Source organism: Papio anubis, chromosome 10 (assembly GCF_008728515.1).
Source record: "Papio anubis isolate 15944 chromosome 10, Panubis1.0, whole genome shotgun sequence".
NCBI lineage: Eukaryota > Metazoa > Chordata > Mammalia > Primates > Cercopithecidae > Papio > Papio anubis.
Window position 1 is genome coordinate 120,349,857 of NC_044985.1, and position 19,928 is coordinate 120,369,784.

The 19,928-nt window shown below is 46.5% G+C and overlaps 1 protein-coding gene across 4 annotated transcripts in view; it reads right to left on the minus strand.

The window, feature by feature from the left end:
- IQCA1 (IQ motif containing with AAA domain 1) overlaps positions 1 to 17,826 on the minus strand; it is a 164,053-nt gene extending 146,227 nt beyond the window's left edge. For all 4 annotated transcript variants that reach the window (XM_021924179.2, XM_009183394.3, XM_003908124.4 and 1 more), the window contains exons 1-3: positions 17,554 to 17,826; positions 7,498 to 7,822; positions 4,056 to 4,175 (exon numbers count right to left, since the gene is read on the minus strand). In XM_021924179.2, the coding sequence (XP_021779871.1) occupies positions 4,056 to 4,175; positions 7,498 to 7,822; positions 17,554 to 17,564 (456 nt within the window). In that variant the 5' untranslated portion in view covers positions 17,565 to 17,826. The remainder of the gene's footprint in view (positions 1 to 4,055; positions 4,176 to 7,497; positions 7,823 to 17,553) is intronic.
- Positions 17,827 to 19,928: the final 2,102 nt, after the last annotated feature.

Here is a 19,928-nt window from a genome sequence, read left to right on the forward strand (position 1 = left end):
GGGCCTGTGTGGGCTCTGGGTGCAGGTGAGGCCTGTGCGGGCTCTGGGTGCAGGTGAGGCCTGTGCAGGTTCTGGGTGCAGGTGAGGCCTGTGCGGGCTCCGGGTGCATGCTGGGGCCTGTGTGGGCTCTGGGTGCAGGTGAGGCCTGTGTGAGCTCCGGGTGCATGCTGGGGCCTGTGTGGGCTCTGGGTGCATGCTGGGGCTTCTGTGAGCTCTGGGTGCAGCTGAGGCCTGTGTGAACTCTGAGCAGGCTCATCAGGAGGCCCCAGTGCTGTTCCAGAGGCCCCACAGCAAGGGAAGAGGGGCTCATGTGGCCTGGCTCGGGGGATGTCCATGCATGGATGGAAGCAGAAGGGACAGATCACTGGAGTGAGAAAAGCACCAAAGAGGCCAGGCACAGTGGCTCACACCTGTAATCCCAGCACTTTGGGATGCCGAGGTGGGAGGATTACTTGAGTTCAGGAATTTAAGACCAGGCTAGGCAAAGGGGTGAGACCCCATCTCCACAAAAGAATTTTTTTTAATTAGTGGAGTGTGGTGGGACACTCCTGCAGTCCCAGCTACTTGGGAAGCTGGGGCGAGAGGATCACTTGACCCCAGAAACTGGAGGCTGCAATGAGCTATGATCATGGCACTGCACTGTGTCTTGGGCAACAGAGTAAGATTCTGTCTCTAAAAAGAATTTAAAAATACATTTAAAAAGAAAAGCACCAAAGCATAGGTGTAGCCTGTTTCCAGGCCTCAGAGGGCAGCAATGTTTGCCACAGCAGGACAAGGTGAAGGTGCTGAGGCCTCATGAGTGGGGTGCTGTCACCAGGGCCACTGCTGCCAGGATGATCCCTCCTCTGTGTAACAAGGCCAGGGTCGGGGGCACAGGAAGGAGTGAGAAGGAGAGGAAAGGTACACATATATTGAGAACCTGTAGATGTCAGACGCTTTTTGTATGCATGCTCATCATATTCACAAGAGCAAACTCCAAGGCCGGTATTACTATGACCACTTAAGACTGAAGAAAACTGAAGATCAAAGAAGTAAGGTAACTTATGTAAGGTCCCGTGGGTAAGAGAAGGAGCCAATTTGAACAGACTGACCCTCTTTCCACTAAGCCACCCACTACCCTTCAACATGGCACGAGGAATATGGTTGCTTATGAGGAAGCTCTTTCACATAACAATCCCTCTGAGTTTTGTTTTCAGTAAGATCTCACTGCTTCAAATTTGCAGTGAGCACACATTTTCAATAATGCATTTGTCAAGTCAGAGTAGAATGAGTTTCATTCTGGCATTAAATGAGATGATGAACTTAACATATGGTACCCAGCAAACATGAGTTAGTATTGTACTTCTTTCCTTGAGATTCCGGGCTGTCATTCTGAAAACAGTCGTGGCCATTATCAAATAATTCTAAGGGATTTTGAGTAGGGAACTCAACACGTCAAACATTTTTAAGCATTTAAGGAGGCCCACAGTGGATATTAATGTAGAAGATGGACAATAATTTTCATGCATCAAAATTCTTCTTGGGTTATATATTGTGTGTATGTATATATATATAATATTCTTCTTGGGGTATATATTGTATATAAGCAGCTTAAAGAAAGGGGTCTTGTGAGACATCAAAGGCCATGGGGAAGTAGCAGCAGGAAGTCCTTGTGGTTTTCTGAGCCCCTGGCACATGTGAAATGAGACTGGGGTGGAGATGAACTGCTTAACCCAATGGAGGTGATAGGAGCTGGCCAAAGCTGGATGCTGAAGGAACAAAGAAGCCTGACTGCTGTGACCGAGAACAAATGAAGAGGAATAGCGAGCAGGAGAAATGGCAAAGAGGAATTTTTAGGATTTCACTGTAGTGAGAGCATTGTAATCTCCCTTCTCCATTTTCCAACACAAAATCTTGAGTAATTCTGCAGTGCTCATCACTGCTTGGTGCAAAGGGATTCCTTTGGGGGGAACTAAATGCAGTGTGAGTGCTTCGCCCTGACTCATGCATGGACAGAAAGCACAGACACAGGAGCCCAGTGGTGAAAGGATAGCTAGTTGACCCCCAAGTAAGTTGGCTTTGGAATGGACTTCAAGGAATTCATAATGTAAAAGAAGGGCCAGTAGCTGGGAGCAGGGGCACAGGAAGGAGAGGTCATCTTGAGTTCAATGGCTGCTATGGTTTAAATGTGTCCCACAAAGTTCGTGTGCTAGGAACTTAGTCCCCAGTGCAACGGTGTTGGGATGTGGGACTTTTAAGAGGTGATAAGGTCATGAGGCCTCTCTCCTCAAAATGAATTAATACTGTTATCCAGGGAATAGCTTCCTGCTAAAAGGATAAGCTAACCCCCTCGCTTCCTGCTCTCTTACTATGTGATTCCTTCTGCCATGTTATGACACTGCAAGAAGACCCTTACCAGATGCAACTCCTCAGTACTGGACTTCCAAGCCTCCAGAACCATAAGCAAAACAAACTTCTGTTGTCTTTAAATTACCCAGTCTGTGGTATTCTGTTACACCAACACAACATGGACTAAGCCAGTATGTCAGGAAAGGTTTCCTGAAGGATGGTGTATCAAGCTAGGCTCTGCAGAATGGGGACCATTTTGATAAGCAGGTACGTAAGGGAGAAGAACAAGTCCTCTATCCAGCATGGAACATGCCTATGGAAAATAAGAGACAGCACTGGGATGGCAAATACAGGGCATGCATTTCACCTGTCTTCGGAGGCAGGCACATAGGGCACTTTTTTCTCTTGCCATCCTCAGCATACACTTGGAATCTTCCTTAACACCATCACCCAGGCTGGCAATACCCAATGAGGGCTATTTGTAGAAAGACTGCAGGTGCTGGTTTACCCTGGGATCCTGGCCTGCAGCTGCAGCCTCAGCATAGTTAGTCACAGTGCCTCTTTCACCCTGGAGTGTCCCAGCTTGAATGGACAAGTGCTGCCTTACTGCTTAGGCCATGAAGGCCAGCCAGAGGGGCGAGGCAGTAAGTTAGTGAAATGTATAGGCAGACCTGCCAGAAGGTAGATAGGACAGTGCCCTGTGGAAAGGGTGGGAAGAAGACTCCCCACCAGCAGGCTGCATGGTGGATGATTACAAGAATCCAAGAGGTGGTCATGAGAGTCAGGACTAACACATCTGTGGAAACAGGAAAAAGATGCAGCTGCAAAAATCCTGGGGACAAAAGAGGTATCGGGGCACAGAACTAAACGGATTTTGCTCCTTGCTTCCCAGGAGGGATCTTTATGGATTATTCTTCCCCCAATGACAGTGCATTCAAGATGATCTAAGTGTCACTCAATGTATTAGTCCGTTTTCACACTGCTGATAAAGACTTACCTGAGACTGGGCAATTTACAAAAGAGGTTTAATGGCCTCACAGTTCTATGTGGCTGGGAAGGCCTCACGATCATGGCAGAAGGTGAAAGGCACATGTCATACGGTAGCAGACAAGAGAGTTTGTGCAGGGAAACTCCCCTTTATAAAACCATCAGCTCTTGTGAGATTTACTCACTATCACGAGAATGGCACAGGAAAGACACACCTCCATGATTCAATTTCCTCCCACCAGGTTCCTCCCACAACACATGGGAATTGCAGGAGTTACAGTTCAAGATGAGATTTGGGTGGGGACACTGCCAAACCGTATCCACTCAGCCTGCAGTTATAAAAGGCCAATCAACATTTTTAGAAAGTGTAGTAACTTTCAAGTTCCTAGTAAGTTATGTTAGCACTTAATTATTTTACGTGAATAACATTTAGCTTCTAGCTTCAGCTAGATGAATTTGAGATGAAACATTAGACTGAGTTGATAATCAACAGATACTGATACAAGTAGCAAAACATACATTTTGATCTCGATTTCTAAGCTCTTGAAAAATAATGATTATATATCACCAAAAGCATGTCCAAAAGTTATGCAACTTCTTATGCACTGTATAACAAGGAGGGAGGGATTATTCTTTCCTTAAACTGAAAATAACCTAAGCGTTGCTCACACAATTAGGAGCAGCAGAAAAAGGAAGTTACACAGGTTATGGATTAATGTTTGTTAAAATGATATACAAACCATTTCAGATGTATCTATTCCGCTGTCGGCTAATATCTGAGCAAGAATTTTCTCTCTTCCTTTTATTACTTCCAACTTCTCCTTCAAAAAATACTTGGGTATGGGAATATCTAATTGTTGCTAGAGAAGAGAAAGAACAAAAAAAGAGCATTTCTGTCACAATTCCAGGACTCGAACTTTATTTAAAATATACAGTAAGGATGTGCACATCAAAGACGCTTGCTTTACTTCCCATTTTCATTTAAGGAAAAAAATGAGGCCAGCAGAGTGAAGAGAATTCACTCACTAAAGAGACACAAAGTCAAAAAGAAAATCATAACCATGCCCCTTGCTTTAATCATTACAGAAAAGCATCAGGAGTTCATGTCAATTAGGCCTCAATTAACTAATGATTACTTAATGGATTTCTTTAAAGAAATACAATATTACCTCGTTTTACCTAAAATAATGGTTCAAATTGGAGTAGTAGAGTATTAAGCTGTAGAGATCTCTGAACTAAACCTAATAATTTATCATTAGCACCATCGACTATTTGTATGTAAATGGTCACATTTTTCTCTAATAATTTGGTTTTATTTTTACCAAAATTACCCCATTGCAAAAATTATTTACAAAAGTAGTTTGCTTTATTATGAAACTGGTTTTTATATAAAAAACTTCTATCCTTCATTTGTGCATGTTACCAAATATTTCAAACTAGCAGGGGGTCAGATGAAAATTTACCAGTCCAAATTGAGTGAAAAGGAGTACAGAAGTGCTCTTTAAGGATAAGGGTATGCCCTTGGCCAATCCCACTGAGAAACACTATCCTAGAATTTCTGTCAGACCTGCTTGGCTGTTTTGACAGGGAAGCAAAGGTCTTTGTCTTCAGAACTGGCTACCTTATTTTTTTTCCAATTCCAGGTGTGACTTCCCATAACCTCCCTCCAGCCCAGAGAATTTTGGATAGGCCTTCCCCTAAATAAACGTTTAAGCCTAAGAGGGTATCATTTTTAGGACTTGGTGGGACAGTATCCCCATGGCTTCTGGGAGGTGACAATGACTTTTGAACACGAAACCTTTCTGAGGTTCATGGAGGGCTGGGGGTGACTGGAGAGTGAACTAGCAGAGTCCAGTGGGTGGGTGTGGCCTGAGGAGAGAGGGCAGTCGGAGAAGAATGATGACATTTTGATTTAATGTGATTTTTATTTATTAATAAGCACATTCAAGTGTGGTACTTTTATAACTTTGAAGACAAAACCTCATTGTCTTATAGCTCCATCTGGTCCATTTGGTACCACAAAATTATAGTTAGCCAGCCAGGCATGGTGGCTCATGCCTGTAATCCCAGCACTTGGGGAGGCTGAAGCAGGTGGATCACCTGAGGTCAGGAGTTCGAGACCAGCCTGGTCAACATGGTGAAACCCCGTCTCTACTAAAAATACAAAAATTAGCTGGGTGTGGTGGCACGCGCCTGTAATCCCAGCTACTTGGGAGGCTGAGGCAGGAGAATTGCTTGAACCCAGGAGGCGGAGGTTGCAGTGAGCTGAGGTCGCACCATTGCACTCCAGCCTGGGCAACAACAGCAAAACTCCATCTAAAAAAATATTATACTTAGGATTTTGAGGATGAGAAAACAGAGTCACTGAGAATGGAAGAGAAGCAAAGAAAGATATTAGTTGCTCCATCTTCGTCCATGATGCGTTTCATGTCCATCCCTGAAACCTTGAGGCTTCTCATTCCCTATGGAGTGGAATCTAGGAAACTTCTGGTGGTAGAGAAAGGCTCTTTCCCACACATATTTCTCTCTATGAGGTGGGCCCATTAGGAAAGCTTCCCCACGTGGCAGGTTACAAACAGTCTTCGGACTAAGGGGCAGTTTAAGGAAGGATTTGGGGAACTCATGGAACCAAGGGCAGGAACCCAGCTGGGTGTTTGTCAGTCCTGGGGATGTGGCCAAGAATGAAGGTGTCTTCAGCCTATCCCAACCATGTGGGATTCAGTGACAGCACATGGTTCAGTCACTATTTCCACGACTGCGAGGAAACACTGTTGACCGCCCCCTGCACGAAGGCCTCCTGGATGCTATCTGCTCGTTTGTCACTCCTCTTGGTGCTTGGCCCCGTCCCCACAGCAACAGTGGCATGGCCTTTAGGAAGATGATGTCCCTGGAGCAGAGGGGCTGGCTGATGCGGCAGGAAAGGCAAGGCCGTGGAGGGGCTGCCACACACAGCCCTAAATGCACTATTCCTCAACAACAGGGGCGTGACTTCCTGTTCTTGAAACTCAACTAATAAATGTAATATTACTTCATTAGTTAAATTTAGGAACATGTATTACTTCACTAATTAAATTTAGGAACATGTATTACTTCACTAATTAAATTTAGGAATATGATTTAATAACTATTTGTTTCACAGTTACCCTAAATTGTTCATATTGTCACTTTAGTGAGTAAAGTGCACCAGATCAAATCTGGTGATCAGCCCATGCTCTTACAGATGAATGCAATAAGCATAAAACTTTTGGAATAATCGTCAACATCTTCATTCATTTCAGTTATTCTCATTATTCCATTCTGATAAATAATAATGTGAGGAAAGCCTATCTCAGAAAGAAAGATACCTTTATAAAAGCCCAAATATTTTCAAGGAGAAGAAACATGAAACACTCATGTAGAAAATTAAAGACTTTCTCCTTTTGATTTTACTTCAAGGGAATGTTCCTTTCAAAATGAAGGTGCGCTCCCAGGACCATGACACTGACGGGAGGTGGCCAGTGGCCCCGGCAGCCCAGCCAGCCTGAGTCAGAAGAGAGGCCCTGTGCCCGGCAGGAACATCAGAGGGCAGCAGGGGCTGAATGCTTGCAGGAGGGGGGTGTGGTTGCCAGGTGCCAGCAGGGAGGGCTCCAGAGAGAGAGGGAAGGAGGGGAAGAGAGGCAGAGGGAAGGAGGGAGAGCAAGCACATGAACTCTCCTTTGACGTCTGAGGCCCACTGCCATATAAGCCATACATTCCCCCGGGTCACCACTGTCCCAAAGTAAGGAGGAGATGCATCCACCTGGCAATAGGGAACCTGTGACCAACAGGCTACAGAGAGATTCCCATGGAAACAGAGGAGCGGGCGCTGCTACTGGATGCTGGGAGGGTCTGTGCTTCAAGGGTGCTGATGAAACGGCTGGCCCACTGCATTCCAACAGCCTTGTGCAGACACCACGGTGTCAGGTAAGACCACAGCCACTGCAGTACCTAACACAGCCAAGAAGTGTGCAGATGCACCTGCACCAGAAACAAAGGGAACCCAATCCTTGTCCACGACAGCATGGTGTAATTAAAGGGAAATGTTTAGATTTTCCACACACCAACTAGTAAACATGGACAGGAAGTCTGTAGGGTACTGGGTACAGGGCTACATATCCTATTTATAACAAAAAGCAACTAATAAGAAAACAACAGAGTGCTTACGGGAGCCAGCTTTAGATCCTGCAGGATATCATCGAAATAATGGAACTCCGTGAGTTCCAGCTCCACCATCTCGTTCTTCAGCTCCAGGATGCGGCCCATCACCCCGTCCAGGACTTTCCTGATCAGTATTCGTTTCTGGGGATGGACGATCTGGTCGTAGACATTCTCCAGGTTTCTAAAGATCTGCACATACTTTATGTAGAAGGTGGCCAACGTTTGAAAGATGAAAACCTGATTTCTTTGTGGTTCAATCATCTTCTGAGGTTCTTTATCGAGTAAAGCACCGAGGGCTTCTTGGGTCTGATGCCACATCTTATTATACATTCTGAGGGAAGATAAGGAATTTAGATGACACAGTAAATAAAAATCACTTGGCAAAACATACACATCGGGCCTCTGATATAGCAAAATATAACACCGAATCAAGTGTGAGCTAAGAATATCGTTATGTAGTAGAAAGGCTTGTTAGACAATTTATATCCTGTTCTGATGTCCTTGTGATTTCTGAATATGTACCAACACTATTATCATCAAATAAATAGTTTTAAAAGCATTTTGTCTAAATGATATGAAGTTTTTCCTCACTTCGCCCATAACACCACTATTATTATACACATTTAAAAGAGGACAGAGTTGATATCCAGAATAGTTAACTGATTTGTCCACGTACACAGCTGGTGAAGTATACATTGGAACAACCACTTTGGAAAGTAATGCAGCATTTTCTTAAGAAGTTGAATGTGTGCATATCCTATGAATGAATAACTATACCCTAGAGAAACTTGTAAATATGCATCAAGAATGATCACTTGCATGTTTTAAATAATGGTAAAAACCTGGAGATAACACAAATGTCCACCAATAAGACAGTGGATAAATACATTGTAGTAAATTCACCAATGGACTATCACACAGCAGTGAAAAATGAATGAAGTACAGCAAAAGGCAACCACTAAGAATCTTAGAACCATAATGTACAGTGTAAGAAATGAGGTGTAGGCCGGGCGTGGTGGCTCACGCCTGTAATCCCAGCACTTTGGGAGGTCGAGGCGGGTGGATCATGAGGTCAGGAGATTGAGACCATCCTGGCCAACCCGTCTCTACTAAAATACAAAAAAAAGGTAGCCAGGCATAGTGGCGCCCGCCTGTAGTCCCAGTTACTCGGGAGGCTGAGGCAGGGAAATCGCTTGAACCTGGGAGGTGGAGTTTGCAGTGAGCCAAAATCATGCTGCTGCACTCCAGCCTGGTGAAAGAGTGAGACTCTGTCTTAAGAAAAAAAAAAAAAGAGAAAGAAGCGAGGTGCGGTGCAGACTGTGGCCCGGGAGGCTGAGCTCTATGGAATGCACCAGCTGGGCTCTCCGCCCTCATTCTAGTGAGTTGAGTTAGTGGATTGAACAGAGAGGAAGCCAGAGAGCAGAGGAGTATGACCCTCTTGTCCACACCCTGGCGAGGCAACAAAGGCTAGGTGTGCCCTTCCACCAAAGCCTTAGGGTGGTGGTGGCTCTATTGTGGCTGGTTGGCCCCAGAATACTGCCCCATCCCTTACCAGTTTCCCTAGACTATGCCCACCTCTTTGTTACTGGTCTCTTTATTAGGCCCTCATGAGTGTCCCCACTTTTTCTGCCAGGGCCAATACATTCATGGTAGAGATTCCCACCTTCCCTTACCAAATTTCAGGTGATTTTTTGATTCTGCTTTTATGTTTAAGAACCAGGACTGAAAAGTGAACTGGAAAGTCAGTGTGTCTGGGAAGGAGCTTCACTGTAGAAAGTGGGTGTGGAGAGCCCTGATGCCTGATGAAGGAGAAACCCAAAAATGTCAGTATCTTTCTGTAAGGTCTTTCCCTATGCTAACGGGGGTGGGGTGGGGGCAGCCCTAATCCCCTGAAGGAGAAGCAAGTCGATCAAGGGGGGTCACCTCTTCTTTACTGTCAGCCAAGCCACTCATTCCCACGCTTACCTGTGCCTGGCGTCCTGAGTCCAGGTTGGCTGCATGTGCCAACTTCTGCCTAGTTGGCTAGTGACTTGGCCACCTGCTCTCTGGGGTGTACAAGTGATTGGCAGCCTAAATGTGGCCTATACAGATCTGCAAGCAGTCCTCCAATTTCAGCCCCATCCCAGAAGAACCATGCCCCCCATCTGTCTTCCCAGGAAAACAGCTGGCTTTTGATCACCCCAGCCCCATCCGCTGGCTTTCAGGTCCCACATTCTTTGCCCTTCCTCCATTCCCTTTCATCCGTGCCTGCTCTCCCTTTCCCACATTTTCTTTTTTTTCTTTTGAGACAGAGTCTCAATCTGTCACCCAGCCCTGAGTGCAGTGGCATAATCTTGGCTCACTGCAACCTCCGCCTCCCGGGTTCAAGCAATTCTCCTGCCTCAGCCTCCTGAGTAGCTGGGACTACAGGCATGTGCCACCACATCAGGCTAATTTAGTAGAGATGAGGTTTCACCACACTGGCCAGGCTGGTCTCGAACTCCTGACCTCAAGTGACCCACCTGCCCTGGCCTCCCAAAGTGTTGGGATTACAGACGTGAGCCACTGTGCCTGGCCTCCTGCACTTTCTTGGTATCTCTTGTCAAATGTTTTCTTTGTCCTTGTGAGTTCATAGCTTTAAATCCTTTATTGCCATTTTGGAGGCAATTCAGGAGGAAGAGGAGATAAGTACCCATGGTTAGCCACCCTGTTTGACTGGGAATCTCTCTTCTACATTCCTAAGGTCATTATTAAGCATCCCCTCCAGGTACCCTCTGCCCCAGGCTCACCATCTGCCGTTTCTCAAACATGCTCCATTCTTCCCTAAACACTAAGCATCATTTGTTGAAGCACTGATTATACGTGCTTTTTCCACCTTTCTGGCCAAAAAGTAAAAGCATATCTTGATGTCTGCAAGATTTTTGGGTTCAGATGATGATGATGATGATGATGATGATGATGACGATGGCGACGGTAATAGCTTACATTTATATACTGTGAGTCACTGTCCTAAGTGGTTTCCACGTAATAACTCATGTAATGCTCACAACAACCCTATGAGGTAGGCATAATTATTAGCGCAGTTTACATATGAGAACACTGAGGCAAAGAGAAGTTACTGCCCAAAGTCACATAGTTTGAATGCAGGATATACATGTAGGCAGTCCGGCTCCAGAGTTCACCCTCTAAACCACTTGACTTCATTGCTTCCCATTTGTCAGGGAGAAAGTAGATGAGGAAGGAGGGGTCCTGTGACACAGAGGTAGTTATATCACAAGCAAACAGACTGAGCATAAAAACCAAAACTCTTTTTTCCCCCAACACCCCACTGAGTCAGGACACTGAATTCTGCCTTTAGAATCCCATCCCCAGCATGTTCGAATGCCAGATTTCTCAAAACTCAGCAATATTTAAAATACTGCTAGTGAAAGGGCACTCTTCCAGACCAGCTTATTATAAGAAAGAAGGTTATTATCAGAAAATTAGAATTCCACTTGGCACAGTGTATTAGTCCATTCTCTCACTGCTATACAGAAATATCTGAGACTGGGTAATTTATTTATTTAGAGATGGAGTTTCGCTCTTGTTGCCCAGGCTGGAGTGCAATGGCGTGATCTCAGCTCATTGGAACCTTTACCTCCCAGGCTCAAGTGATTCTCCTGCCTCAGCCTCCCGAGTAGCTGGGCAGGCATGCACCACCACGCCCAGCTAATTTTGTATTTTTAGTAGAGACAGGGTTTCTCTATGTTGGTCAGGCTGGTCTTGAACTCCCGACCTCAGGTGATCTGCCCACCTCGGCCTCCCAAAGTGCTGGGATTACAGGCGTGAGCCACCACGCCCGGCGAGACTGGGTAATTTATAAAGAAAAGAGGTTTAATTGGCTCACAGTTCCATAGGCTGTCCAGGAAGCATGGCAGCATCTGTGTCTGGGGTGGCCTCAGGGAGCTTTTACTCACGGTGGAGGCAAAGTGGGAGCAGGCATCTCACACGGCAGGAGCAGGAGCAAGAGGAAGGCAGGGAGGTGCCACACACTTTTAAACAAGCAGTTATCCTGATAACTCACTATCACGAGAATGGCACAAAAGGGGAAATCCACTCCCATGATCCAATCACCTCCCACCAGACCCTGCCTCCAGCATTGGGGATGACAATTTGACAGGAGAGTTGGGTGGGGACACAAATCCAAACCATATCACACAGAACACACATTGACTCCTGGCAGAATTAGTGACTAATAAACAAGTACATTGACCAGGAACAACAACAACAAAAGCAAAACCTCATGCCAATTCAAAGCTCCTGAGACCCTTTGACATTCTGCTTGCCCCATCTCAAACAGACAAGCAGCAGGGGCTGGAAGAAGCAAAGATGACAGATGATCAAGGAAATGGTTTGGCTGTGGACAATGATCAAGACCTGCAGCTCAGCACGGTGTGAGTTTTCCAAGTCCAGACTTCCAGGACCCGAGAAGGGACAGTAAACCCAAGGCACTCACTGGCCTGAGTGAAGACACGGGCTGAACATACTAACGGGTGTGACAACTGTTGGCATAAAACATAGAGCAATGCTCAAGTTGCTTTGTGGACTTAATAGGGTTTGGGGCCCAAACCTGCCAGGACAACATTCAAGAGGAAAATTACAGGCTAATTTTGTTTAGAACTCAGATCTGAAATTCCACTTAAAAAACAGAGCACAGCTCCAGATCAAAAGAATTGTTGCTCTAACCCAGGAGGGGTGATTGCGGGAGTGCTTTTCAGTTCAGCACAGAGGAAAGCATAACTCCAGACAGCAGCGGACCAGTAAAAACCCCAGCTTGTTTCACAGATACCAAGAAGATGCTCAGTAAATTGTAACTTGCAACACAAGCCTGATTAAAAACGCTGTCCCCACACACCAGGAAAAAAAGAATGACGACTTCTTCAAAGTGCCAAAAACCAGTGACCCAATGGACCTTCAGTGGAGAAACGCTAGAAAGATGCCCTCAAAATTAGCAGTAAAAAAGGACAAGGGAGATACATAAGTAATATAAACCATTTTTTAAAACACCATTGCTTACAAATGGCATGATTGCAAAATCCAAGGAAATCAGTAACAAAAATACATCAACTAGTACGGCAAAGGACGGGCGTGGTGGCTCACGGCTGTAATGCCAGCACTGGGTGGCTGAAGTGGGTGGATCACTTGAGGTCAGGAGTTCTAGACCAGCCTGGCCAACATGATAAAAACCCATCTCTACTAAAAATACAAAAAGTAGCCGGGCATGGTGGCAGTCGCCTATAATCCCAGCTACTTGGGAGGCTGAGACAGGAGAATTGCTTGAACCCGGAGGCAGAGGTTGCAGTGAGCCAAGATCTCACCACTGCACTCAAGCCAAAAAAAAAAATTACAGCAAAATTGCAATACTTTAATGCAGAGAAAAAAATGAAAGAAGAAACCCATTCACAGCACCAATAAAGAACATTAAATATTTAAGAATTCACATGGTGGGAGCCACATGAAATCTAGCTAAAGGAAATTCTAGAATGCTGTGTACAGATCAGCACAAGCAGAAGGCACTATCTGCTCCTGTCCAAAGAGGCAAACCCTGTCTCTACCAAAAACACAAAAATTAGCCGGGTATGGTGGCGTGCACTTGTAATCCCAGCTACTCGGGACGCTGAGACAGGAGCGGGTATGGTGGCGTGCACCTGTAATCCCAGCTACTCGGGACGCTGAGACAGGAGACTCACTTGAACCCGGGAGGCGGAGGTGCAGTGAGCCAAGACTGCACCACTGCACTCCAGCCTGGGCAAGAGTGCGAGACTCCATCTCAAAAAAAGAAAAGAAAGGCTTTAAAGACAGAAGACTCCTGAGACATACATACAGATTTAATATGGCCAAGAATTCAGTAACAATAGACTAAGGACTATAAATAAGTCTAGTAATAATTTTTAAATATGGGAGCGGAACAGGCAGTAAAAGTTAAAAGGCATCTTATACTTCCAACATTGGCCACACCAACAATCATTAAGTTTGTACAATACCCTAAAGAGGCTGCCTCCGTGAAGTTCAGGTGGGGTGACCTGAACTCCACAAAGATGCAAAGTCAACAATAGCAAGAGATCTTGGGTTGAAGAGGCTCCTGCTTCCACCAGGGGAAACCACGGCCGACCTGATGGGGCAGAGCACAGCCAGACTTTCTGGATGTCTGGACCTGCTGTGGGCTCCCACCCAGGGGAGCCCAGTCGCTCAGGGTCAGAGCCCTCACTGGCTTCAGTCAGGTCAGAGAAGCAGGACTTTTCCAGGGCCTCACAGAGCTGACCCATAACTGGAATTTTTGGCCAAAGACAGTCCTGGTAGCTTCAGCCTTCTGGGTCCCGCAATTTCTTTCTTCCCCATCTGCAGTCTGTCTGGGGATCCCTGTCTGGAGAGACCAGGCAAAGATTCCTGGCTGACAGGAAAATGTTTGGCAGCTTTGAAAGCACACGGATCCCTGCCTCATTACCTGTTTTCCTCAGTGCTGAGACATGGCGTCATCTCTTTCCACCAGACCCTCTTCCCTGGAAACTGCTTCTGGCTTCCTGCTCCCCAGCTGTCCCGATGCCTCTCCATGGGACCACACCCCCTCACGCGTCAGACCGCCAGGGACCTGGACACCATGCCTCGGCCACACCATCCTGGGGAGCCCCCACTTTGCGCTCAGTCCATCTGGCCTTGCACCCCACCTCCTCGCCCTGCAGCTTCAGCCTCCTTCTGCCTGAGCCCAGTCATGAAGGTCAAATGAGACAAGAGAGGCAGCAAGATGATTTTTCATAAGAGCATTGGTGAGATAATTCACACAGCATAGAATTCACTCTTTTCAAGTGTACAATTCAGTGGTTTTTAGCATAGAGTTGTGCAACCACTACCATTATCTAACTCCAGAACATTTTCATCACTGGGAAAGAAACTCACACCCGTGAAGCAGTCACTCCCCATTCCCCATTCCTCCCCGCCTTTGGCAACCACTAACCTAATTTCCAGCTCTATTTGCCTATTCTGTACATTTCACAGAAGTGGAATCACACAAGAGGGGGCTTCAGTGCTGAGCTCCTTTCCCTCAGTGCGGTGTCCTCAAAGTTCATCCACACTGTCGCGTACTTCGTACTTCATTTCTTTTCATTGCCAAGTTTCCTTTGTACGGATACACTATATTCTGTTTATCCATTTGTCAGCCCATGGACACCTGAGTCGTCTCCACCTTTTTTGCTGCTCTGAATAACGCTGCTAGAAGCATTCCTGCATGAGTTTCTGCGTGGACATATGTCTTTATTTTACCCGGATATGGCAAGGTGGTTTTCAAAGGTAAAAGCGCTCTACATTTAAAATAGAAACCAGTGTCCTGAGCAGCTCATCCCTGGAGGTCACTCAACCTCTTCGTGCTTACGCCTCCTCCACTGGCAAACCTGGATGATGAGACCAACTCTGGACACCTCCAGGGACTACTGTGGGATGGTGATATGATGTGGCCGTGTCCCCACCCAAATCTCATCTTAAATTGTAGTTCCCATAATCCCCACGTGTTGTAAGAGGGACCCAGTGGGAGGTAACTGAATTACAGGGACAGCTACCTCCATGCTGTTCTCATGATAGTGAGTTCTCACAAGATCTGATGGTTTTATCAGGTGCTTTTCCCCCCGCTTTGCTCTGCACTTCTCCTTGCTGCTGCCATGTGAAGAAGGGCGTGTTTGACTTCACCTTCCATCATGACTGCAAGTTTCCTAAGGACTTCGCAGTCCTGCAGAACTGCTAGTCAATTAAACCTCTTTCCTCTGTTCCAGTGTGAGAACAGACTAATACAGGTGGAATAACAGGTGTGAAAGTGTTCCGGGAATTTTAAATGCACCTTGCAAACAGAAGGTAGTATTTTATCCATAAGACTACTTAACAGTTTTTAAAAGTATATGATTGGTTTCAGAGTTGAGCATATGACTTAGAGATATGACAGACTTTGAAGTCAGGAGGATTATGGATGGAGAAGACTGAATATAACAGTTAAAAAGACCAGACTGTTAATTCTACAGCTTGGCAGTTTTCCTATAACGGAGTGGGTTGGGGAGGGAAACACTTGCATATTCAGACATACTATGCACGTCCGCGGGAAATCAAAATATTGCAAAATGGGAATTCTTTCCGCGTAATTTTGCACATGATAAAACCTTCTGAATCTTCCAATCTTAACTAGTTTGCTATCTTCTTCCCTGAATACTCCCCGTCTTCTTGCTCTATGGAAGGCCTGGCTCTGCTCGGAAGCCCTCTCAGTAGAGGCTCCTGTTCCCCCGCAGAGCCCTCTGTCTCTGGCTGTGGGGCTGGGTCAAGGGGACCCCTTCTTTTCACTGCACCTCCAGACATCTGCATTCCCTCCTCCCAACACTCCCTGGCTTTGAATCCCACTTCATCTGATGCTGTCACCACTGCCCCTCAGTCACCATCATCTTCCATCTACCATGATCATTCCAGGCCACCTCCAGGGCACCTAACCACTGAATAGCATCTTGACGCTGCCTTCCCACCTGTTCCATTGCTAAGTGCTGAGTTCCTCCACCTAAGGCCAGTACCCCTTGGATCCTATGTCCTCTCACTACCAACGATGTCACCCACTTCTCCCTCCTCTTCATATATCATTCTGGGCCATTCCCTTCCACACACAAACATTCTATCGTTTTCTGTCTTGGAGCCATGTGCTCTGCCTCTAGCTGCCAACACATTTCCTTTCCTTTGCAGCAAAACTCCTTTAAAGAGTTAGCTATGTTCACCGTCTACAGTTTCTCTCCCTCCTACATTCACTTGAGTAAGTCTTTCTATCCCATCACACCACTGAATCAGCTCCTGTCAAGGTCACTGCTGAACTCCACACTGCCAAATCAACAGTCAGTTCTCAGTTCTACCCCAACTTGTCTCAGGAGCACTTGACGGAGGAGAAAGAAGTTACTTCTCCTGGAAACACTATTACTTCTTTCACTTGCTTCTTCCTCACGGATCATGTCTTTGATCCCTTTGCTGGGTCTCCTCTTCTCCCTGCCTTACTGTGGATGATCCCAGGCTGGGATAATAATAAACCTCTTCTTTATTAATATTCATTCTATGTCTCACAAAGACCATCACAGGCTGACAGCGAGCAAGTTTATATTTCAGGCATGGGTCTTGCTCCTGAACCCAAGATCTGAATATTTTAACTGGCTATTTCATCTCCACATCATGTCCAATGGGCACTTCCAACTCAATAGGTCTTAAACAGAACTCTTGATCTTCCCCACTCCCAAACCCTGGCAAGCCTTTAACCTCTCTGCTCTTACTTCCTTGCCTAGAAAAATAGGGAGTGTAATAGCAACAGTGCAGGCTGGAGCTACAGTGCCTGCCTTGGCACTGTTTACTTGCTGTGTGAGCTACTTCACCTCTTCATACCCAAGTTCCTTCATTTGTAAAATGGAAATAACAGTATCAACAGCCCGTACATTACAGGGTTGCTGTGAAGCAGTTAGAACAGTGTCCACAGGGTCAGCCCTGTACTACCTGTTTGAAATTATTCTTATGAAGACCAAATGAGGTACCTTTGTGCAAGTGCTGTGTAAACGACACAGTGCTAGGCACACACTCCTTTCAGTATCACTGCCACTTGAGGTGGTGAAAAGCAAATGACAATAACGCTTTCCCAAGATCTTTCTAGACTTAAATTTCAGGACCTAGGTGTTTTCACAAAGCAACGTATTTACTACTGTGAAAGATTAACAAAAAAAAACCCAGACAAAATGGCTTCTCAGCAATAGCCTCTAAGGGCTTGGCGGGTATAGGGAAGACCGGGAGCTCATCCCCATGGGGTGGTGGGATGCGTGGGGGAGGGGGAGATCTACGCGTATGATCTTCCTTGCTCACAAGAAGCAGATACTCTATCCCGAGGCATATATGAATTTCCTAAAAGGAAAAAAAGTGGGAGAGAGGAGGGAAGTTTAGAGGCGAGGGGAGGAGAGAAGAAAAGAAAAAAGAAAATAAGAGAAGTAGAAAGCAAGCCACCTTCTGGCTTGGGGAAGCCCACCCCATGGCTGTGGCTGGGAGCCCATCACTTACGTGTTCGACATTGCTGGCTACTTTCCCTCTTTTCCTCGCCCTCCGGGAAGCTCTTCCGTTGCTCTCTGAAGGACGGTGGCAGCAGGGGTCAGGGCACTACCAGGAGCTACAGAGGACTGGGAGGGGGTCTTCTGGAGGGAGAAACCAGGACTGCGATAATCTCTCGCTTCGGGCAGGAAAAGGTGAGGCCGGGTTTGCGTCGCAGGCACTGAGCGCGCAGGCGCAGAGAGGGTGCTTCGCTCCTTCCCGTCGGGACCCAGAGACTCGCGAACCTCACTTTGGCCACCCAGGTGGGCGCGACGCGGCCCTAGCAACGGGAACGCCGCGCCTGCGCATTGCCTTCCGCCTGTCCCCTGCGCGCTCCGCGCCTGCGCCACCGCCTCCTGTTGCTGCGGGAACGGCGCGGAAGGCCTGGGTGGGTGCAGCGGCGGTGGCCGGTCGGAGTTCCAACCCTCCGTCGCGGGGCCGGCCGCCTGGCGAGCCTGCTCCGGGCCCCAGTCCCTGGCCCGTGGTCCTCCAGGCCGTCTTCCCGCTTTCCGGCTGGCCCCATTTTCATCCACCGTCAGCTCTGCAGCCTTGGGCAAGGCCCTTAATGATGGTGGTCTTCAGTTTTTCCATCTGTGAAGTGGATATAACAGTCGTTCGTTCAGAACTTTACTGGGCACCTATTCTGGGCCAAGTGCAGACTTAGATTCTGGGGACTCAAGACTTACGCAGACGCCGCCTTCGGAGACTTAATGAGTATGAACCAAGGCGCGGGTGCGTTGTCAATGTAAAATGCAGTGTGGATGTTATCAACAGTTATCCGTAAGTTGGTATTGAGTGTTGGCTTTCATTGCTCTTCTTTCTTCGCCTTTAGTAACTGTTGAGGTTTATTTGCACATTTTAGGCTCTGCAGTTCCTATTGGAACACCAGGTTTAATGCTGTCAAAGGCGTGGAGCGGACATCCAGGTAAAAAATGATAATCAGGATCAAAAACCTCTCCCCCACCATTACTAATGAAATGCACGAAAGCGTAGTAAAAGCCAGCCCTCTGCACCCCCTTCAAATAATGGAGCAAATTATTTCTCAGACGAGAAATTAAGTACAACCTTGTACCGTAAACTTTAAAAGCTCTTTGAAATAGCTGCGTGCAGTGGAGAATGGTGTCCAGCCTCATCCCACTCTCCCAAAGCCCTTCGGGGAAAGAGACCAAGTAGACACAACACCAAGAATCTCATTAATGCTTTTTGATACAAAGAAGACACAAACTGAAAAGAAGGGAGATGAAAGGGTGAGCAGAACGAGCAAACGCCTGGGGAAATCCTGCCAGATAAAACCATCCTGAGTGGAGGTTAATCCCTGCCACCCCCAGGACCTGAGCAAGGACAGGAGAAATCACCAGGGTTTGCCATTTTCTAGGTCCCTACATTGAACTGAGGCAAAGATTCAAAGTCAGAGGGCATTTTGTCACAGGAATAGGGCACACTCGTGACAAGAGTGGGAGGATGGTGGCAAAGGAGCTTATCAAAATCTCACAAGAGAGCAGAGCCCGGAAGTTGTGTGGATTCAGGGGAGCGGCCCTTATCCTCAGTGTGTACTCAGGCTCCAGAAAAGCAGAGAGAAGTGCAGTATCTCAGCTCTGGAACTCAGATACAGTGAAAAGACAGTCAAAGAGGATTCGCCCACATTATGTTTGAACAAATAGAACATTTTCAAAGAGCAACACGTGTTAAGTAGGAATAAGATAGAAAGAAGCAGCATATCCACTATCTAAAACCAAGACTTTCATAGAAGTAGAAGAAAGGATTATAACATAGGCCAGGCAAGTGAAAGAAAGAAAGTATGGAGAAAATGTAACCAAATAAATAAAAGCAGAAAAATCTTGGTTTTGTTTGTTTAGTTTAGTTTTTTTTTTTTTTGAGACGGAGTCTCCTTCTGTTACCCAGGCTGGAGTGCAGTGTGTGATCTCAGCTCACGGCAACCTCCACCTCCCGGGTTCAATCTATTCTCCTGCCTCAGCCTCCCGAGTAGCTGGGATTACGGGTGCCCATCGCCACGCCTAGCTAAGTTTTGTATTTTTAGTAGAGACAGGGTTTCACCATGTTGGCCAGGCTGGTCTCGAACTCCTGACCTCAGGAGATCTGCCCGCCTCGGCCTCCCAAAGTTCTGGGATTACAGATGTGAGCCACCGCGCCCTGCCAAAGCAGGAAAATCTTTACACGTGTTCCATGTTATAGAATAAGCTAATAAGAACATTAAGGTAATACAATAAGAACTGGGAGAAAATATAAAACGACAGAATGAAAAAGGAAAGAAGATTACACAGCTAAGGAAACCAAAAGAAAAACAGAAGTAGTCCAATACAGAAAATAGGTTAGAAAAACCAAGAAAT